Source organism: Vipera ursinii (assembly GCF_947247035.1).
Source record: "Vipera ursinii genome assembly, chromosome: 1".
NCBI classification, from domain to species: domain Eukaryota; kingdom Metazoa; phylum Chordata; class Lepidosauria; order Squamata; family Viperidae; genus Vipera; species Vipera ursinii.
In genome coordinates, this window is record NC_139512.1 from 277126028 (window position 1) to 277138321 (window position 12294).

General features: G+C 40.8%; 1 protein-coding gene across 1 annotated transcript in view; it reads left to right on the plus strand.

The window, feature by feature from the left end:
* Positions 1–3952: 3952 nt before the first annotated feature.
* Positions 3953–12294, plus strand: part of SYTL3 (synaptotagmin like 3) — a 38001-nt gene continuing 29659 nt past the window's right edge. Inside the window, exons 1-3 of the mRNA XM_083371223.1 lie at positions 3953–4194; positions 7989–8286; positions 11482–11697. Of these exons, the coding sequence (XP_083227349.1) occupies positions 8177–8286; positions 11482–11697 (326 nt within the window). The 5' untranslated portion in view covers positions 3953–4194; positions 7989–8176. The remainder of the gene's footprint in view (positions 4195–7988; positions 8287–11481; positions 11698–12294) is intronic.

Below are 12294 nucleotides of genomic sequence, written 5' to 3' on the forward strand. Positions count from 1 at the left end.
TCAGGCCAGGCTGATACCTAAGTGAAAAAGTCATCAGGAGATCCAAGGGCTGTGGAAGAGATGAAGATATAAAATCTCTCACTGTTGTGACTCAGGGCCAGCCTGTGGGTCCGACAGCCGGCTCCGACGTATCGGAGGACTCAGATGAGGGGGAGGAGGGAGACGAACCGGCTGATGATGGTTTGGAGGCTTTGCAGAGTCCTCAGCCGGGGACCTCTTCTCAGCTGCGTGAGCCCGAGAGTGCGGAGGATGATGACCCACAGCTGGCCCTGTTCAAGGACGCCCGACGCAGGAGGCAGTCGAGCAGGAACAAACAAAGAAAGGCTATGGGACTCCTCGGGAGGAGGCACAGGGAGACCACGCCCTGAGCTCTCTATAAAAGGAGTGTTTGGGGAGGGGCTGGTTGCTGAAAGCAACTTTTCCGCTTGAGAAGACAAGCTCTAGTGTTTTTGTTAACTGCGTAATTAAATCTTGGCAGAAGCCTTTTAGCCTTGGACGCTCTCCAGTCTCTTCTTTCTGATAAGGGGTTTGTTAGAAGAGGGCTGGTTCAGAACACTCACATGCATACCATCTAGGAAGAAAACAAGAAAACAATACTTTATCCATGTAGTCACTAGAAGTTGATTCTAGGTCAGACATGTCAAACACAAGGCCTGGGGGCCGAATCCAGCCGGCAAAGTGGTTTCATGTGGCCCGCGAAGCCATCCTGGAAACAGTGAGGGAACGGCCCCCACTGCCTTGGCCCTGGCCCAGAGACCCTCCTTCTGCCAGAGACCCTCAGATCTGTCCCACTCCTGCCCAGGCCCCCATAGGCACCCTTGATGCGAACGATGTAGAGCTGGCCACGCCCACCCAGTAGGCCATATGCACTCTAGCCACGCCCACCCAGTAGGCCATGCCCACCCTGGCCATACCCACCCAGCCCCCTGAGGGCAACTGCAATGCTGATGCGGCCCTCAATGAAATTGAGTTTGACACCCCTGTTTTAGGTCAAGGTTCTGTATTTATCCTTAGATAATGTACAAAGAAAAAAGTTGCCATGTATTTGGTATCTGTAATAATATTGTTCCTTTAGTGATGTCAAAAACAATCAGCCCCATTTATGGAATTATCAGTGTAATTGCTGCTTGAAAGTTGTGTCTGTTCCAGATCTAGCCGGTTATGCCAGCTTTGTGCCCTCCAGGCATATATTGACTTCTAACTCCCGTAGTCAATGATAATGGGGTGTATTGTTACAGGTGTTAAAAACATTATAGATTGCAACTGAGAAGAGCCAGATTGATGTAGTGGCTAAAGCATCAGGCTGGAAATTGAGAGACCCTGAGTTCTAAGACGTTTGGCATGAAGCAGCTGGGTGACCTTGGGCCAGTCACTCTCTTTCAGCTCTAAGGAGGAGGCAAGGGCAAGCCGTCTCTGCAAAATCTGGCCAACAAAATTTCAGGGATTTGTCCAAGTAGTTGCCAGGAGTCAACAATGACTCAAAGCACAAACACACAAAATGTCCACAACTGTGGAGCAGTAGGTTGGGAAGAGCTGCCGTACTACAGAGCAATTAATCAGTGGAATGACTTGCCTTCAAAAGTTGTGGGTGCTCCATCACTGGAGGTTTTTAACAAGAGATTGGATAATCACTTATCTGAAATGGCATAGGAAGGATCTCCTGCTTGAGCAGGGGATTGGACTAGAAGACCTCCGTGGTCCATTCCAATTCTGTTATTCTATTCTGTACTTTTAATTTTTGTGATTGTTGAATTTAATCTAGTTTTTAGACTCGTGGACTTCAACATGCTGGCTCAGGAATTCTGGGAATTGAAGTCCACAAGTCATAAAAGAGCCAAGGTTGCCTACCCCTGGTCTAGGCAGAGCTAAATGCAAAAAGAGATTGGCACAGTTTAAATAGGAACATGTCATGGGAAAGAATAGTGAGTATATTAGGATCACAGTGGATTTTAGGAGGAGCCCTTCTATTCTACCTCCTTTTACTATAGTTGACAGCACAGTATCAGCAGTAGAATCCTTCAAGTTTTTGGATTCTATAATTTCCCAGGATTTAAAATGGACACCTAACATTAGAACCATCATTTTTTTAAAAAAGCACAACAAATAATGTTCTTCCTGTGTCAATTTAGGAAGTTCAGACTGCTCCAGGAGCTATTGATACAGTTTTACAGAGGAACTGAGTCAGTCATTTGTACCTCTATAACTGTCTGATTTGGTATAGCAACTAAACAGGACAGATACAGACTCCAGCGGATAATTAGGACTGCAGAAAAAAAGCAATTGCAACCAGCCTGCCTTCCATAAAAGATCTGTATATTGCATGGGTTAGAAGGGCTGAGAAAATAAGTACAGATCCCTTACATCTTGGCCATAAACTGTTTCAACTGCTCAAGGCCAAACAACTAGAAACAGGGACAATTTTCCCTTGTGCCATCACTCTGCTGAACACCTAATCCTCACAGTACTGTCTATTCACCCATGTTGTGTGGCTGTATTATTATTATTATTATTATCCTTCTCATCTCCTCTACTAGCCCCTCTTACTGGTATCATTTATTATGATTAGTATTACACTATTGCTTTGCATTTACACTGAGAACTTACCGTATGCACTGGAGACAAATTCCTTGTGTGTTTAATCACACTTGGCCAAATAAAGTATTCTATTCTATTCTATTCTATTCTATTCTATTCTATTCTATTCTATTCTATTCTATTCTATTCTATTCTATTCTACTCTACTCTACTCTACTCTACTCTACTCTACTCTACTCTACTCTACTCTACTCTACTCTATTCTATTCTATTCTATTCTATTCTATTCTATTCTATTCTATTCCATTCCATTCCATTCCATTCCATTCTACAGCATCATAGTAGAAGTGGATGAAGAGTATAACAGAACAGACTGTTTTACAGGAAAAATCTTATTCTGAAATACATTACAATAAAATCTTTCCTGAAGGGACTTGTTCAGCCCTTATCTGGTTCTGGCACTATCTCCTTCAAAAAAACACACAATGCAGGGATATTCCCTACAGAATACCTAGAATTCATAAGTAGATTTTGACTGGATTCAAAACGCTGATCCCAAAGAGATGATAAAGTCCAAGCCTGATTGATAATAGGATGAAGAATAATGTAAACCAGGAAATCCTAAAGTTATAGTCTAGACTGGGAAGTTGAAAAAATAACCCAGAAAGCAATGGCAACCTTCCTCCATCTGGCTGCCAAGAGTATATGGAACGTTTTTTTGCTCTATGAATCACTTTCACCAGCAAAGATGAAAAATATATGACTGGAAATATGAGAGTGAAGAACCAAGAAGTTTATTTTCTGGGAAAGCTGTGATTCTTCATATCAACAAAATGGACCTACAGTCACGGTGGCTCCTTTAATCTCCAGATTCAGTGTGAACTGGCCACTGTGAGAAGCAGAATGCTAGTCTAGATGGATCATTGAGCTAATAAGAGAAATGCTGCAAAAGCTCATTTATTCCAAGGTATTTTCTTTAAACATGGACAGGGTTCTTAAACAGACATATAGGTGATTATAGACACTGAAGATAGAGACTCCAGCTAAGATGCTGCTTGTTCTTGATGAGTGATGAATTTGCTTTTGGTCCTATAACAAAGATAAAATCCTTTTGTCCATTAAAAGTAGGCTATTATGCACATTCACAGCAAAATAAAGCAATTTCTCCTCCACATTAACAATACTGCAATATTGCCTAATTGCCTGACAAGAAACCCCTCCCACCCCCAATCTTTTCTTGTAAATGGCATATTGACATAATTTTATGTTTCTTATTCTGAAGCTTTGCGGAAACTGAGGTTTGCAGTATTGCACACATCTAATATTAGAGAGGAAGAAGGAGGAAACACTGTCAGTATCACATTTAACTGCTATTACTCTTCCTGTTCAGTGACTAGACGTTTCAGATCCATTTTAATGAGAACAGCTGTTTTTCCCCAGAGCGAATGGCTTCTTCCAAAACCTGTTGAGCCTCTCTTTGAGAGCAAATTGTATTAGTAATGGTGATTTCCAGTGCAGATGGCTGAATGACAATCTGGTAAAGCACACAGAGAAAACTCCATGTTAACTCTGGTTCAGCAAGACCGAATCATATGAGAAGGTGGTAACAAGCTCTTATTCAATAAAGCAAGGCTCTCTCTTTTGGTTTGGAAGGAACAGGTAAGTCACTCTTTATTAATGGGGAAAAGTAGTTTCATGGAATTTTTGTCTGATCTGTTTTTATTTTGGGTTTGTTTTTTGGGGGTTGTTTAGTGCTTTCGAGTCAGCTTTGGCTCCTGGTGACTGCCTGCAGTTTTCTTGGCAAGCTTTTTCAGAAGTGGTTTGCACTTGCCTCTTTCCTAGGGCTAAGTGAAAGCACATGGAACATAGAATAATAGGGTCGTAAGGGACCAAGCAGGAGACCTTATACTATTCTGGACAAGTGATTGATCTGAAGTCACCCAGTTGGATTTGGGGTTAAGGCAGACTAGAATTGACAGTCTCCTGGTGCCTTAACCACCATGCCATCAATCTCAGATCTAATGATTTAACATTCAAAATCTAACATAAATATTATTAAAATTTTGGGAGAGCTATTAGTAAATTCAGAAGACAAAATCCCTCAAAGGAAATGTTGTGTACTGGGTTTCTTGTAAGCAGGAGGCGAGACAAGAGAGTTCAAACAGGAACATTGCTTTATTGGATAACAGGAACTGAACTAGTAACCAAGGCTTCTACGCAGCTACTTATACTGCTGGCCACTAGGTGGTGGCCAATAGGTTTGAAGGAACCTATTGCCGCCCTAGAGCCAACCAATGATCGTCCTGGAGACTGCATGTCTGGGAAGTCAGCAAGCATTACACAGGCTCCCTGATTAAGCAATCTCAAGCAACATTCAAAGACACATAGAAACAGCTCAAGTAAAAGGCCCAATACATTACAGGAAATATATTTTCTGTTCGCCATTGCATTATCTCATGTTTTCTTATGAAATTCAGTATGATAGAACTATGCATTTAAAGTATATTGATATCAAGCCTTTGGAAAATGCACTTCATCTAGGGAACTGGTGTGGTATCGTATGGTGTTGGGTACTTAGATGTGAATCAGGAAGTCTTCAGTTCATCAGGGCATCTCTGATGGAAGCCATTTTCTTCTGATTCCTCTGCAGAAGATGTGGAAAATGCACTTCATCTAGGGAACTGGTGTGGTATCGTATGGTGTTGGGTACTTAGATGTGAATCAGGAAGTCTTCAGTTCATCAGGGCATCTCTGATGGAAGCCATTTTCTTCTGATTCCTCTGCAGAAGATGTGGATAAGGCAGGCCATTTTCATGCCAGGACCAGGGGCCACATAACCAAACAGGTTGAGCCTGTAGAGTAGAAGTTTGGAGTTCTCAAGCCTCCTTTCCCAGAATCTCAACGGATCTTCACCCCCTGAACATACCTCCTTCTTTGGGCTAAGAGGCTTGGCAGTGCCACCTACCATTATCTATTTTTTAGGGAGCACCCCAGTGCAAGAGAAAGATTGAGTAAAAGCTGAACTCACAGTATGCTAGTTCAAGGGTCTCCAAACCTGGCAATATTAAGCCTCATGGACTTCAAGTCCCAGAATTCCTCAGCCACCCATGCTAGTTGAGGAATTCTGGAGTTGAAGTCCATAAGGCTTAACTTTGCCAGGTTTGGAGACCCCTGTGCTAGTTGTGCAGAGAAATAAAGGGTAATTAGACTTAATGCAAGAAAATAAATAAAACCACCAATTCCTCATAGAATGTTTTTATATCTACAAGATACAGTTTCTTGGAAATTCCCAAACTTTAATCAGGGCTCCATTCTTTTCCAGTCTCTCTCCGGCCAGAGTACTGTCACCAGTTTTAAAAGGATCAAAGAGGGGCTGAGGTGTCTTGACTCTTTCTGTATGTGACACAGAATTATTTTCCTCTGTGTCTCACCAGCGCAGGTATGACTGGCAGCCTATAGTATTATGAATGTGTAACAAACAAGTACATTCCCATTAGGACCCAGTTAAAGATGCTGGAGGATCCGTTTAAAGAATGAGAGAGCTGGTACTGAAGAAGTAGGTGGGGCCAGCCAGCACAAAAATGAAATCTGATTTTATTTAATTTCAGTTTAAGTTTAGTTAAAATAATGTGACCAAATATGATTACTACCCGTGTATTTAATAAGACACATGGCTAAACTCATTTGCAAAACAAACAAAAAGGAATTTTAGAGATTTGGTCAGCTTCTTGGCATTCCTGAACTAAAGCTAGTGGTAGTATAATAGCTGACAATTATCCAATAACTGAATCACATTCTGCCAATAGAATATAAACCTGGACAAGTTCTGCCTTTTTGTATTCACAAGGATAAGAAACTTGTTAATATTATTTTGAGAGATGTGGGTACAATGCTAGATATTTGATATGGCAAAAAAAAGTCAGCAACCCTTAAACCAGTTCCACTACTAAGAGAATGTGCTTGATTTTTCTATAATAAAATTATAGGATGTACTTGGATATTCAAGTAAAATGTTTGTAAGTGAAAAATTGAGTTCCTGACTTCCAAAGAAAGAGATTCATAATATGAAATTATGCATTAAACAACTTCTGTTCTTTCCTCATTTCCTCTTCATTGTACACTTAACTTTCTAACGTCAATCATGCCTTAATTCTGAATAATCTCATTCATGCCAATGTGGTTATTCTACAGAAAATGGTTTGTAATTCTGGATCAGTTCCTAAAGATTCAGAGACGGGCACTTCTGTCATTGTTAACAATGAGATTCTGCACCTGCTTATGTCTGATGATGGTGTGAATGCTAACTTATCTGCTTAGATTTGGTTGATTTTATTTGTAGGGAGTATTTTTTTTTTAAATTCCATTTATATCCCGCCCTTCTCCGAAGACTCAGGGCGGCTTACAAGCTTAGCAGTAGCCTTCATTCTTTGTATATGCCTGCTTATTAGGGCTTTCACACACCCCCAAGCGGCATTATTACAAAGTCAGCTTAATTGCCCCCAACAATCTGGGTCCTCATTTTACCTACCTCGGAAGGATGGAAGGCTGAGTCAACCTTGAGCCTGGTGGGATGCGAACCTGCACTAATTGCAGGCAGCTGGTGTTACTTAAGGAGGCATTAGCCCACTGCTCCACCAATTTAGACAATCTTTTAAAAAAGTACCAATTTGATTTCTTTGGTCTTCTAGGCAATCAGTGAAGTTATAAGGCTACCTTTTCAGATCAAATGGCATGAAGGTAAAGCTAACTTCTTCCTTTTATCTGAAACACATTGTGCATTTTGCATAAAAAGAGATAATCTCCAACTTGCAAATTCTTAAGCTCCCTAGAAAACATGGTCGCCTGGAGGTTTATTTCTCATATACGCAAACTCCAGGTGAATGGTGATTTTTTTCAGACAGTTCTCCCTCCTTTGATCTCTGTTATTATTTCTTTCTTCAAGTCACATAATTGAAATTTTCCCTGGTTTTTGCTTGACGATGATGGCCGCGGTTTTCCTATTTATTGGACATCAATTCATGAATCAATATCCATGATGCAATATGAGTGCACATTGCTGGAAATAACAAAAGGAGATCCTCTTGATTTTTATGAGAAAGGTGTGGTCAGTCAGAATTGCATATGCAAAGCCATTTTATGTGCCTGTAGAGACATAGGCAAAGCGTAATTCTCTCTCTTCCCCCCTACACACACACACACACACACACAGAGACAGACAGACAAACAGACAGACAGAACATGAAACTAGGAAATAGCCCTTAATTCCATGTACCTTTTATTAGTTTGCTTATTGTAATTGGCTATTAAATACTTTTTTGAAAGCTATCCGTAACAAATTGCACAACGATGTATAAGCAGAGAAACTGAGCAATGATAAACTACATTTCATGCCACACCAGTTTTCTACCAGAATTGTTAATTTATTTCTTTTTTCAATTTAATGTTATCTCCAGAAGATTAGAAGCCTGAATTTCATTTCTTCATGGGAGGAAGCAGACAATTATTAATAAGAAGAGCAGATGTATTAAACAGATAATGAGTTTGTGAAAACAAAGGCTTCTCTGGAATATACACTTACATTTTTTTACCACTTTTAAAAAGAACAATGCATTGCATTGTCTTGTGATTGTCAGAAGAGAAGATGTCCCAAGAATTTAACCTTAACTTACTTAAGGAACTGGAGCAAGAAATTGTTCTAAATGTCCTTTGCCGTGACGAGATGTTGAGAAAACTGGAGGAAGAAAGAGTAAGGTATGTGTGTTTTACCTTGGAATGCAGGCACTTTTGTTTTCTGAGCTGTGAAAGCTAATATACTGTTCAAAATACATAATACAGTATCTTTTGAGAACCAAACAAGATGGTTCATTAAAATGTACAAGTTTAATGTCCAAGCTTCTGTGGTACGATAGCACAAAAACACCCTCTAGTGTTGAAATTTTGAATGGAATCATTTGTAGAAAGAAACCTAAGTAGTTTCGTTGATTAATTAAAAAAATATGGTGATTTGCTTAACAACTGCTGCAAAAAAGTCATAAAAACAGGTCAGTCAAGTGCCCAACCTGTTTTATGTCCTTCATAACTTATGATCATCATCATCATGCTCCATTACTGTCCTGAGATGAGGACTGTATGCCACTTATTTCCAACTCCTATATTTCACTTACTGTAATAAAAATGCTAGCTGATGACTTAGTAACTTCTAATTAGATCAGATAAAACCATCACAGTAAAACTGGTTTCTGTTTAATCAATTTCCTCTTCCCTAAAGACAGAACCAGTCGATCTGCCAATCTGCAGATAACTGGTTCTTTTTCTTCCCCCTTTGTGTAGATTGTTGGAATTACAGGCTCTGCAGCAGTTTGAAGTGGGACAGTGGTTTGTGTGCCTTCTCAACATTTCAAATGGGCAGAAGCAGAGATATTCACAGATCAAGTTCAAAGTATTTTTGTGGGCTTGGGGAGTGAAACTGGTGGCTGAGTGGAAGTGCCGTCATTCATTTCCAGTGGAGTCAGCTGGGCAACTTTAAGAATTTTGGAAAAAGTAGGCTTTTGATGCTTCCATGCTGATTTTCAACATAATATTCCAAAGCAGTTTACAGTATCAGAAATTTAAATGTTAAGAAAGCATATCACTTAGTAAAGCAACAGTAGTAACTAGCCATCAATCTTTAAACATGAAAACAATTCCATGTTCAAAACCAGTACTTTTAAAAAACTCATTAAATTCATAAGCCTCCTTAACTAATGATGGATAGATACTGTACTGGACAAGTGTATTCTTGAAGGCAAAGTTGCACAAATAATGGGATACGAATAAAAATGTTTTATAACTCATAGTAAGATAGATCTTAATGTTTGTGAAATTTTACATGCTTGCAGATAGTTCTTCACTATGGTTGGTTTGATTTACTACAAATATTAGCCCCAAATCATGGAAAACTCCTAGCTGATCTTTCAGAGGAACTGAGACCCCATTTAGAACAGAGTAAACAGGTTCATTCAGATTTATCAGCTTTCTCACCAATTAAACTTTCAATCAATCCCCCCTCATCAAAATGCTTTTTAGAGAATGTTAGAGTTTCATGGTTTCTCAATGATCAATAGATGAAAATGTTAGATAGAAGTTGTTTCTGCATTGATGAGGCTAGCTGAGTTATTTTTGACTTGCACAAGAATAGCACCTAGATTTTACATTAGGATCATGTTGCAAAAATGGGAGGGGTGGTCAGGGCCAAGTTTAGAAAGAGGGTTTAGTAGTTTTAAGAGGTGACATTGTTAGTGTCATTGACACAATTAACATGAATTTGGGCAAACTTTGGGACACAGAGAAGAACAGGGAGCCTGATGTGCTATGATCCATGGGATCGTGAAGAGCCGGATATGACTTAGCAACTGAAGAACAACAAATAGATATCTTGAGTATTTCAAATAGACACTCTAGAGTTTTGCCCTTCAAAATCCCTTCCTTAAACTGGCAAAACTGCTAGAGCAGGACTCCAAATTTGGCTCTAACCATTCTGGGAGGTTTAGGGCTCTCTATAACAGGGCTTTTCAACCAGTGGTACGGGTACCACCTGTGGTACATTGGCATCTGGCAGGTGGTACGCGAGCATCCTAGAAAAGTGGTAGCAGGGGAGGGGAATGAGCTGAACCGCACAAGCCTGAGCGAGAGATGGCTGGAGCTGCAGGGCTGGCAGGGCTCAGCAAAAGCGCCAGTATCAGTGCTTCTTCGGGGCTGTCAGGGCTCAGTGGAAGTGCCAGGATCAGCACCAGGCTCCAGCTGGAGCTCAGCACTGATCCTGGTGCTTCTGAGCCCAGAAAAAGTGCCAATCAGCTGGAATGTTGCAGCATCTCCAGAGTCTTGTGATTTACATTCAGATGCTTGACAACTGATTCATATTTATGACGGTCACAGTGTCCCAGGGTCATGTGAAGTGTTCAAAACCTGCTGCAACCACCCAGCAGACGGGGGGGAGGGGTAAAAACCAAACACCTCCCACCCCACTTCTGCTGGCAATCCTCAACAGAAATGCTCACAATGAAACAATGAAAACCTCAGACAGGAGGAAGAGCGCCGCTGGGTGGGCAGGCAGGTGTCTTGCTCGGCTGTGGCTTGGGGGGCACTTTTTTCAGTGCCACTGTAACTTCAAACAGTCACTAAGCCAACTGTTGTAAGTCAAGGACTACCTGTACTTCATCACTTTTTTCCTTTTTTTTTTGTTCATCAAGTTTTTGATACCTTGCTAGGTGACTGGTGGTACTCCAATATTGCCATATCCTAAAAATGGTACAATGGGTGAAAAGGTTGAAAAGCCCTGCTCTATAAGGAATGCTGTCAAATTGCATTTTTTGAGATCCTTTGGAGCCCAAATCTCCAGATCTCTTCCCCGATCCATTTTATTTAGGGATGTAAGAGGGGTTATAAAACAGAATAGAATCTTGCAATGCCTCATATGTGAAAGCCATTGAGAAATATATAAATAATCTAGGAACAGGAGCAGATTGCCAGATTACCAGCCAGGGCAAATGGGAACCTGCCTAAAGTAATTCAGATCAGTCACGCCATGCAGCTCAAGAATCTATTTTTCATTTCAATCTGTAGGTTGACACCCTTCCTGAGTCTTTTTTTGTGCCCTGAACACATAAGAACCAAATTAAAATAGATCCAACTACTCAGAATCATCCCAAATGGCTTGGAATTAGGATGCTATCATCTTCTCCAAAACTTTATTCAAGAATGGGCCATTAAATATTCTGGGGTAATTTCCCAGATATTTGACATTTTTCATTGGAGGTTTCGAAAAAGGATTCATCTCCACGGAAGTCAGAGTATCACAATTCACAGCTACAGCTTAATAATATTTAGATGACTTAGAATTTGTAGTGCTGGTACATGTCCCACCTGGCAAATGTGTGAATATTTTTATTTCTTTCTGGTCAACTACAGGAAACTGAAAACCCAACTGCAGCAACTTTGGCGTAAGGAAACAAAAAGTGCCAGCTCTGGATCTCAGAAACGGTCTTGTGCCCGTTGTCAGAAGTCGTTTGGAATCCTGTTCGATAGAGGAGCAGTGTGCAAAGGATGCAGCCATTATATATGCTCTCAATGTCGCGTTACTCGAAATGCCTTTCTGTGGAAGTGCACTGTCTGCTATGCTTCTGAGTACGAACCTACCTTACTTTAATGCAGGGATCTTCAAACTTGGCCCTTTTATGACTTGTGCACTTCAACTCCCAGAATTCCTCAGCCAGAGTTGAAGTCTGCAAGTCATAAAAGGGCCAAGTTTGAAGACCCCTGGTTTAATAGATGAATTTTTCACACTTAGGACTGTTGTAGCATCCCCATGGTCACGTGATTTACATTTGGACGCTTGACAAGTGACTCACCTTTATGATGGTTGTAGCTTCCCAGGGTCATGTGAACCCCCTTTTGCAACCTTCTGACAAGCAAAGTCAATTGGGAAACCAGATGCACTTAACAATTTAGGAACTGCAATGATTCACTTAACAAAGGAGCCTTGGTGGAGCAGTGGGCTAATGCCTCCTTAAGTAACACCAGCTGCCTGCAATTAGTGCAGGTTCGAGTCCCACCAGGCTCAAGGTTGACTCAGCCTTCCATCCTTCCGAGGTAGGTAAAATGAGGACCCAGATTGTTGGGGGCAATTAAGCTGACTTTGTAATAATGCCGCTTGGGGTGTGTGTGAAAGCCCTAATAAGCAGGCATATACATAGAATGAAGGCTATTGCTAAGCACATTGGT